At 44.5% G+C, this 10,586-nt stretch overlaps 1 protein-coding gene across 1 annotated transcript in view; it reads left to right on the top strand.

Moving 5' to 3' along the window:
• Positions 1–1,622: 1,622 nt before the first annotated feature.
• The window catches only part of KCNQ2 (potassium voltage-gated channel subfamily Q member 2), a gene marked incomplete at its 5' end in the record, with an annotated part of 69,184 nt that continues 60,220 nt past the window's right edge, over positions 1,623–10,586 (top strand). The window contains 4 exons of the mRNA XM_029286788.1: positions 1,623–1,748; positions 2,860–2,970; positions 4,474–4,569; positions 6,152–6,246. Coding sequence (XP_029142621.1) covers positions 1,623–1,748; positions 2,860–2,970; positions 4,474–4,569; positions 6,152–6,246 — 428 coding nt within the window. The remainder of the gene's footprint in view (positions 1,749–2,859; positions 2,971–4,473; positions 4,570–6,151; positions 6,247–10,586) is intronic.

The following is a 10,586-nucleotide window of genomic DNA, read 5'->3' as shown; positions in this document are numbered from 1 at the left end:
CTCTCCTCTCCTCTCTTCTTCTCTTCTCTTCTCTTCTCTTCTCTTCTCTTCTCTTCTCTTCTCTTCTCTTCTCTTCTTCCCTTCCCTTCCCTTCCCTTCCCTCTTCCCTTCTCCTCTCCTCTCCTCTCTTACCTTACCTTACCTTACCTTACCTTACCTCTTCTCAAGAGTTATTGTGCACATTTGAGGTGAAAAAAAAAAGCTGTTTGGGGCATGGCAAACAGAAATTGGAGGGAGAAACCTGGATGCACAATGGATGCCTTTGTTCTTCCTGCTTACTGAAGCATGGAAGCACCACATGCCCAGAGATCATTTTCTCCTCAATTAAGCTTTTTTCTCTCTCTATTTATTATCACAACTGGCATCCGGTGCCTATAATCCCTTGGTCACTCAATTGATGCCTGAATTGCCATTAACCCTCCTTTAATCACGGCATCTATCTTTAGATCCTCTGATTGTCAGCTATTGCTGGAGAGCTGCTTATGGGCTAAGCCTATTTTGAGGTTATTTGTCCGTGATCTGTGTCTCCTCGTTCTGTGCTTTGTGTCATTCTGGTTGTGTTGGGTGAAGGTAGCAATTATGATTTAGACCTCCTGGTGCAGTGGCTGAAACTTTTACTTGCGTATTTGAATCTCTCCTGATGCCTCTGAAATCTGCTCCAAATCCACATCATTTGTATTTATTTTATTTTTAATCCCACCTTTATGACTTCATAAGGAACTCGGGGAGGCGAATATATCCAATATTTCTTCCTTCTCTTATTTTCTCCACAACAACAACCCGGGGGGGGGGGATGGGTTGGGCTGAGAAAGATGGATTGGCCCAAAGTCACCCAGCTGGCTTTCATGCTGAAGGCAGAACTAGAACTCACTAGAAAACACTGTCTCCTGGTGATTGGCCCAAAGTCACCCAGCTGGTTTTCATGCCTAAGGCAGGACTAGAACGCACAATCTTCTGGTGATTGGCCTAAAGTCACCTAGCCGGCTTTCATGCCTAAGGCAGGACTAGAACTCCCAGTCTCCTGGTGATTGGCCCAATGTCACCCAGTCAGCTTCCATACTTAAGGTAGAACTAGAACTCCCAGTCTCCTGGTGATTGGCCCAATGTCACCCAGTCAGCTTCCATACTTAAGGTAGAACTAGAACTCCCAGTCTTCTGGTGATTGGCCCAAAGTCACCCAGCTGGTTTTCATGCTTAAGGCGTGACTAGAACTCACAATCTCCTGGTGATTGGCCTAAAGTCACCCAGCTGGTTTTCAGGCCTAAGGCAAGACTAGAACTCACAGTTTCCTGGTGATTGGTCCAAAGTCACCCAGCTGGTTTTCAGGCCTAAGGCAAGACTAGAACTCACAATCTCCTGGTGATTGGCCTAAAGTCACCCAGTTGGTTTTCATGCCTAAGGCAGAATTAGAACTCACCATCTCCTGGTTTCTAGACCAGCAACTTCATCTCTAAACCAAATTGCCTCTGCCGTATGTGTGCCCCTCCCTTTTGTCTCATGGCGCCAGTATCCCAGTAATATTTTTTCCTCCCTTGAAGTCGGGGACGACTGACGAAGCGGATGTGGGTGGAGATACATCCCAAAGCTATCTACCCTTCATTTTTCTCTTTCGCTGTTTGCAGGAGTTGATCACCGCTTGGTATATTGGATTCCTGTGCCTAATTTTAGCCTCCTTCCTGGTGTACTTGGCTGAGAAAGGAGAAAATGACCATTTTGATACCTATGCAGATGCCCTTTGGTGGGGCCTGGTAAGTATCTTTTGCTTGCCAGTTTCAGGCCATGAATTTCTGGCTATCAACGTAGCTGTCATGCTTCCAGACAGATGAAACTCTTCAAAAGAACTTCGAGGCATTGTTTACCTTAAAGAGTCTTTTATTCGAGAAACAAAGTATCGGCACTACATAGTGGAAGCCAAAAACTGAATTCTCCTCTCCTGGGCACAAAGTGACAAAGCACAATTCCCTCCTCCAATTAACAGTCATAAATCACATTTCCCAATTAGCTTGAAGCACGGGCTTTCTCTTTAGCTCTCCAGCCTGCCAAATCTTTATCAACTCTGGGTGCAAGAACTCTGGACCAGTTCCATGGAGAGAGGTTTTTCCGTGGACCGGAGGGTGCATGGTTTTGTGTGCTGCCTCCATCCCGTGGATGGGGCTTCGCTTGTTTGTGTGGCCCAGTTGCTGGCATGCCACAGCCCAGTACTGGTCCAAGGACTGGGGGTTGGGGACCCCTGCTCTAAGGAATCCTCTCTTCTCATTAGGTGGCCAAAGTATTTGAACCTCAGCTTCAGCATCTTATCTATTGCTCACCTTTATACAATCTCAAATGCTTTTTTTTAATGCCTAGGCCAGTGATGGAGAACTTTTTAGAGACTGAGTACCCCAAAACTGGCCCCGCCCCTGCTCCACCCCTGCCCCGCCCCCTGCCCCACCTCCCCATCTCCTGCCCCGCCTCCGGGGCCCGCCACAGATCGCCCAGGCAGCCCAGCAGCACTATGGCAGCCACGCCCTCTGCCCGCGCCCTGCAGCATCAACTGTGCACGATGGGGCATGAAGGCAGGGTCTTGTCTACACCGCCTGGCTGCCATGTCCTTGGCTGCGCTGCTCCGCGTGGGCCACACTCAGGGGCGACTCTCCTTTAGGGGGGCTGCTGGAGAAGAGGGGATTGTGGGGGGAGGCGAGGCTGGGACAACGGCACGTGTGCCCACAGAGAGGGCTCTGAGTGCTGCCTCTGGCACCCGTGCCCTAAGTTCGCCACCACTGGCCTAGGCTGACTTATGTACAGCAGATTCATTTGATTGTGTTCCTCCGCCAATCTTGACTTTGCAGATTTCATGCAACCATCTCTGTTTTCGTCCAGATTACCCTGACCACCATTGGCTATGGGGACAAGTATCCACAAACCTGGAATGGGCGTCTCCTGGCAGCAACCTTCACTTTGATTGGGGTTTCCTTTTTCGCTCTCCCCGCAGTAAGTAAAGTCCTTTCCTTTCCTTGAAAAGAAAGCCAGATCATATCCAGGGCTGTGACTCACTTCGGATGGAAAGCATCTGGATTGCCTCTGATCTCAGAATAGTTTCCAAGCCTAGATCGTGCCATTTTTTTTGTCGGAAGAAGGAACTGTTTTACTCGGTGACGAAGTTCAATGCGTCTGCAGGTAGTCCTTGACTTACAACCATTCGTTCAGTGTCCATTTGAAGTCACAACGCTGCTGAAGAAGAGCGTCCTCACGTTTAATGAACGACTCAGTATTGCGTAACCTGATTCTTGACAAACCTAATGGGAAATAATACTGTACTTAATATAAAAAATATAGAAACGTTATTGAGACTCTAGAAAGATTGCAGAGAAGAGCAACGAAGATGATTAGGGAACTGGAGGCTAAAACATACGAAGGACGGTTGCAGGAATTGGGGATGTCTACTTTAAGGAAAACAAGGATTGGGGTGACATCCAGTTTTGGTCACCACGATGTAGAAAAGATGCTGAGACTCTAGAAAGAGTGCAGAGAAGAGCAACAAAGATGATTAGGGGACTGGAGGCTAAAACATACAAGGAGCAGTTGCTGGAATTGGGTATGTCTAGTTTAATGAAGAGAAGGACGAGGGGGGACATGATAGCAGTGTTCCAATATCTCAGGGGCTGCCCCAAAGAAGAGGGAGTCAAGCTATTCTCCAAAGCACCTGAAGGCAGGACAAGAAGCAACGGATAGAAACCAATCAAGGAGAGAAGCAACCTGGAACTAAGGAGAAACTTCCTGACAGTTAGAACAATTAACCAGTGGAACAACCTGCCTCCAGAACTTGTGAATGCTCCAACACTGGAAGTTTTAAAGAAGAGACTGGACAGCCATTTGTCCAAAATGGTGTAGGATTTCCTTCCTGAGCAGGGGGTTGGACTAGATGACCTCCAAGGTCCCTTCCAACTTTATTATTATTATTATTATTATTATTATTATTATTATTATTATTATTATTATTATTATTGTTGTTGTTGTTGTTGTTGTTGTTGTTGTTGTTGTTGTTTTGTTGTTGTTGCTGTTTTGTTGTTGTTGTTGTTGTTGTTGTTATTATTATTATTATTATTATTATTATTATTATTATTATTATTATTATTATTATTATTATTATTATAGCAGTGTCCCACTATCTAAGTGGCTACCACGAAGAAGAGGGGGGTTAATCTATTCTCCAAGGGGCCTGAAGGCAGGACAAGAAGCAACGGGTGGAAACTAATCAAGGAGAGAACCAAACCTAGAACTAAGGAGAAATTTCCTGACAGTTAGAACAATTAATTAGTGGAACGACTTGCCTCCAGAAGTTGTGGGTTGTGGGTTTAAAACCTCACTGGAGGTTTTTTAGAAGAGAATGGACAACCACTTGTTTGAAATGTATAGGTTCTTGAGCAGGGTGCTGGGCTAGGAGGTCTCCCAAGGTCCCTTCCAACTCTGTTATTTGGTTAATTTAATTTTCAGGGAATTCTAGGTTCCGGCTTTGCCTTGAAGGTTCAAGAGCAGCATCGTCAGAAGCACTTTGAAAAAAGGAGGAATCCTGCAGCTGGCCTAATTCAGGTAAGCAGAGAGAATGGGTGTGTGGGTGGCTGAGGGGCTCAGGGAAGGTCGGATTTCTGAGGAGAGAGAAATGGATCAAAAAGGTGCTGAAAGAGAATTGATTCACGCTGCAAAACCTTCTAGGGCAGGAGTAGGCAACCTTGGCTCTTTTATGACTCGTGGACTTCACCCTCCAGAATTCCTGAGCCAGCCATGCTGAGGGGAAAGGGAGAGGTTTCCAACCTGAGCCAGGCTGGCCCAGGAATTCTGGGAGTTGAAGTCCACGAGTCATAAAACAGCCAAGGTTGCCTACCCCTGTTCTAGAGCAAGGATCTCCAATCTTGGCAACTTTAAGACTTGTGGACTTCAACTCCCAGAATTCCCTAGCCAGCCAACTTTAAGACTTGTGGACCTCAACTGCAGTTATTTGCTTAAGCACTGTGGCAAAAAAGGTTGTAAAATGGGGCACGCTTCACTTAACAATCACCTTGCTTAACAACAGAAATTCTGATCACGGTGGTGGTTGTAAGACGAGGACTCCCTGTAAGTTAAAGATTAGGACAATATGGTTTCTCCCCTGCAGAAACTAAGTTAGCAATAGCAACAGCATTTAGACTTATATACCGCTTCACAGGGCTTTACAGCCCTCTTTAAGCAATTCACAGAGTCAGCTCCCAACAATCTGGGTCCTCATTTTTACTGACCTCAGAAGGATGGAAGGCTCAGTCAATCTTGAGCTGGCCAGGATCGAACTGCGGGCAGTTGGCAGAGTCAGTCTGCAGTGCTGCATTCTAACCACTGCACTACCACAGCTCTTAATGGCAATAGCTCTTAGACTTATATACTGCTTCACAGTGCTTTTTACAACTTTCTCTGAGTGGTTTACAGCAGAGGTCACCGACCTTTGTCAGTTGGTGGACCGGAGGAAAAGGGAGGGGGAAGCATTTTATATGCGTGCGTGCCTGCATGTGTGCACGGGGCCGCGAGCATGTGCACGCAGTAAAGGGGGCGGGGCTAGTACCCGTGTGATACTTACTAGCCCTGCCCTGTTCTTGTGTGGCACAGTGCCTTGTTTCTGCGCCCCATGATGTGGCGGTGGCCGTTTTTGTGCCTTGCAGTGCCATAGCAGCCCATTTTTGCACCCCGCTGTGTGGCGGCGCCCATTTTCACAACCTATGGTGTGGCGGCGGCCTGTTTTTGCACCCTGAGGTGTGGCGTCCCATTTTTGTGCCCCGTGGCCACGGCGCTAGCGCAAGTGGGGGGGTATGCACACACATGTGGCGCAGACTGGCCAGCCTGTCCTACGGCCCGGTGGCCAGCAGGCCACGGCCTACTACTGGGCCACGGCCCACAGGTTGGGGAATCCTGGTTTACAGAGTCAGCCTATTGCCCCCAACAATCTGGGTCCTCATTTTACCAACCTTGGAAGGATGGAAGGCTCAGTCAACCTTGAGCCGGTCAGGATTGAACTGTTGGCAGTGGGCAGAGTCAGCCTGCAATATCACATTCTAACCACTGCACCAGCAGCAAGTTAACTTCATTATTTGCTTGTTTTAGTTTTTTTTTGAAATCACATCTGCCTCTCCTTCCTGTATTCTCTCAGGCTGCATGGAGGTTTTACGCCACTAACCTCACCCGAACCGATTTGCACTCTACCTGGAATTACTACGAACGAACCGTCACCGTTCCCATGTACAGGTAAGCATTTCCTCTGGGTCCATGATTCCTCTACAAGTAGTCCTTGACTTACAACCATTTGTTTAGTGACCATTCTAAATTACAACGGCACTAAAAAAAGTGATTTATGACTGTTTTTCACACTTGTGATCGCTGTAGCATCTCCATGGTCACGTGATCAAAATTCTGACGCTTAGAACTGACTCATATTTATGACTCATATTGCATGACCCTGGGACCTTCTACAACCCTCTGACAAGCAAAGTCCATGGGGAAGCCAGATTTACTTCTATTGTCTTACTTAACAACTGTCATGATTCGCTTAATAACGGTGGCAAAAAAGGTTGTAAAATGGGGCAAAACTTAACTGTTTTGCTCAGCAACAGAAATGTTGGGCTCAATTGTGGTTGTAAGTCGAGGACTACCTAGATTTCTGTCCATTTTGCTTATTTTTTTTGTTATGTTCAACAAAATGTTCTGTTCTCATTGTGTGAGTGTTTTTTTTTTTTTTTAAACTCACTGGGAAGTTCTCTTTTCGGAAGTCCCTTTTTGTTTTCAAATGCTGGATTTAGATTTATTTCTCCATGGCTTATGTTGGTTTATATTAATTTGTTTTTCTTTTCTTGCACATTTATGTTTCTCCGTCTTGCGTTGGCCACCGTCTTTATTTTTCTACACCTGTTCTCGGTGGTGGGTTTTATTTTCTGACAATTGCCATGTCAGAAAGCTGAAGACGATCTGAAAGGCTGGCCTTGAAAAGTAGGTAAAAAAATAATAATAACCCCATTTTCCAGTTCTTTCCCATGACTTTTCTCTTCCTGTAGCATTTAGCATGTTGACCTGTGCTGTTTTTGTCCGTGATGTGGAAAATGAATTGTGGAACATCCTTTCTGATTCCTTTCCTGATCAGCTTAGAGCAGGGGTCTTCAAACTTGGCCCTTTTATGACTTGTGGACTTCAACTCCCAGAATTCCTCAGCCAGGCGTGCCTGGCTGAGGAATTCTGGGAGTTGAAGTCCACAAGTCATAAAAGGGCCAAGTTTGAAGACCCCTGGCCTAGAGTTACATTTCTTAACCTCAGCAACTTTAAGACGTATGGACTTCAACTCCCAGAATTCCAGAGCCAACATAGCTGGCAGGGAGAGTTGAAGTCCATACATCTTAAAGTTGCTAAGGTTGAGAAACAATGGCTTAGAGTAACTAAATAATTTCAGTTTCTAACAAGAAATTTAGTGGGGAGCAGAACACATGGAGAACACGGTTACCAATTCTTTGTGAAAATAATCTTCAGGCAGAATGATGGTCACAGCATAAAGTAGCCTCCTCTAGTATGTGTCTTCCAGGTATATAGGAATTGCAGTTCCCAGAATTCCCTGGACTGTGCTGATTGGGAATTTGATGAAGAGAGAACCCCCTCATTGGGAGAGAACAAGATTGGGGAAAGTAGCTGTAGATTTATTGACTCAACTTTTGCATTAAGAGAACTTTAGCTGACTATAGAAATGGTTGTAGTTGATTGGTGAGATTGGATACTTGTAAATTCTTTCTTTAGTTGAATGAGCAAGGAGCAGAATCTGGCTGTTTGGATGTAGAAGCTAAGCAATTTCAGGCCTGATTAATATTGGATGGGAGATTGGAAGATTGGAAAACAATTAGAAAATTAGAAATTAGAAAAAAATTAGAAATTGGGGGGGGGGGAGAAGAAAAATTCCCAAGAAGTGACAATGAAATAAAATGAACAACGTCACAACATTTATTAGAGAGCAAGTTTGATGTAGTGGTTAAGGTGCTGGTTTAGAAACCAGGTGACGATGAGTTCTAGTCCAGCTTTAGGCATGAAAGCCAACTGCGTGACTTTGGACCAATCATCAAGAAACAGTAATTTCTAGTTCCACCTTAGGCAGTAAAGCTGGCTGGGCGACTTTGGACCAATCACCAGGATATGGTAAGGGCCAAGGTTCCAACTAATGAAACCAAATAAATCAGAACTCCGAGCCTTGAAGTTTCCTCAAAGAACATGTTTATTGGATACATAATATTGGCAGAGTCAAAAGTGAAACCAATGCTAAAATTCTCCTTAGGGATTCAGTGTAACTAAATGTAACAGTTCCCTCCCCTCTGCTATGCTATTGATCAGGCTAGCCAATAAAAGCAATTGACGGGCTCCGTGAAACTTCTTCTCTCCACCTTCCAGCTCCTGTGGGAATGACCTTGGTTCCCATGGGACTGCTCTGTGTTTAGTCTAGCAATGCTGTCCTTTTCTTTCACCCTTACCCCCAACCTGTGGCAACTTAGAACGACAAAGATGGCTTCACCCAGGTTCGTTTCAGAAGTTGACAGTAAGTTCTAGTCCCGCCTTAGTCATGAAAACCACCAATGAGTTTGGACCAATCACAAAGAGAAGGTAAATTCTAGTCCTTGACAAGGCTTCAAGCATGATATTCTTTTCAGTAAGAGCAAATGTAATCTTGTCTCCTTTAAAAAAACAAAAAAACAAAATCAGATCAGGAATCCTGGATGAAGCCCAAATCCTCCCTTTCCTTCTGGATGAGTGTGTATGTACCAAGACGATGCAGTTCAGTGGAGGCCAGTCAGACGTGAGAGATTTCAGTGCAGGGAACCTTGGTTCAACGGATAGTTGATCAGATAATCACAGACCGCTGTGTTTCTCCTGGCTTATTTCATCATTTCTGCTTGCTTCGGCACCCCCGGATATGCCAAGATATGTATTTGGAAGCCTTGATATAATCGCTTTGCTCACGCTTAGCAGGAAACAACCCCTTGATCTATTTTTATAGAGCTTCTCGGGCACCTAAGCTAAGCCGAGCTCTATCCTTTGAATAATTGATTGGGGTGGTGAATTTTTAATCTCCTCAGTAAGAGTTGTGATCAAATTCACTTCTGCATTTCTGCAGGGGCTCTGCTAATGTCCCTTGCTTTTCTAGTTGCAGCAGTAGGGAAGACTTTGAATAGCGAGATGGATGACTTATCAATTTGATTGATTGATTAATAAACAAACAAACAAACAAATAAATAAATTGGAGATGGGCGACTTATCAATTTGATAAATAAATAAGTAATTAAGTAAGTAAGTAAGTAGGTAGATAGATAAAAAGAAAGAAAGAAAGAGAAAGAAAGATAGATAGATAGATAGATAAATAGATAGATAGATAGATAGATAGATAGATAGATAGAAAGATAGATAGATAGATAGATAGATAGATAGATAGATAGATAGATAGATAGATAGATAGATAGATAGATAGATAGATAGATAGATAAAAATACATAAATTGGACAGGTGAATCCTTGCCAACTGGTAGATGTGTGATCGGATGGACCTGGTTTGTATCAATGTTTAAAAGCTCTGAGCTATGCTTTGAGAGTGTTTCCAAATTATAATTTCAGGAGTTGTTCTGGGCAACGTTTGAATGGGAGACCACAAGGCGATACATATATGGCAGTCACAGAATGTATGATTTTTGTCATTAAGTCGATCCCCAACTCAGCCCAAGAATCCCATAAGCCACCCTTGATAGGTAGTCATCAAATTCCTACAGTTTTAGATGGATCGTCCCACTGAATGGCTATTCTTAACAGCAGGATATTCCTACTCATCAGGACTCTCCTGCCTTAAAAAAAACAACAAAACTTGAAAGGGCCATAATATTCCAACCAAGAACGTGGTATGAGGATAACAGGATAACATAATAACAGAATTGGAAGGGACTAGTCCAACCCCCCTGCCCCACTCAAGCAGGAAACCCTGTACCATTTCAAGACAAGTGGCTGTCCAGTCTTTTCTTAAAAACCTACAATATTGGAGCAATCACAACCTCTGGAGAGCATTCATGCAATGCCTCTCTACATCAGTGTAATGTGCTATAGAATAGAATAGAATAGAATAGAATAGAATAGAATAGAATAGAATAGAATAGAATAGAATAGAGCTGGAAGGGACCTTGGAGGTCTTCTAGTCCAGCCCCCTGCTCAAGCAGGAGAACCTACACTGTCTCAGACAGGTGAATTTCCAGTCTCCTCTTAAAAATCTCCAGTGATGGAGCGCCCACGATTTCTGGAGGCAGGTTGTTCCACTGGTTGATTGTCCTCACTGTCAGGAAGTTTCTCCTAAGTTCCAGGTTGCTTCTCTCTTTGATCAGTTTCCAACCATTGTTTCTCGTCCTTCCCTCTGGTGCTTTGGTGAACAACCTGACCCCCTCTTCTTTCTGGCAGCCCCTCAGATACTGGAACACTGTTATCATGTCTCCCCTATTTCTTCTTTTCTTTAGACTAGCCAAACCTATGTCCCGCAGCCATTCTTCGTACGTTTTAGTCTCCAGGCCTTGGATCATCTTAGTTGCT

This window comes from Protobothrops mucrosquamatus, unplaced genomic scaffold, assembly GCF_001527695.2.
Source record: "Protobothrops mucrosquamatus isolate PMUCROS unplaced genomic scaffold, P.Mucros_1.0 scaffold5040, whole genome shotgun sequence".
Lineage (NCBI taxonomy): Eukaryota > Metazoa > Chordata > Lepidosauria > Squamata > Viperidae > Protobothrops > Protobothrops mucrosquamatus.
The sequence above is the reverse complement of the archived record's forward strand: the minus strand, read 5'-3'. Positions and strand labels throughout refer to the sequence as shown.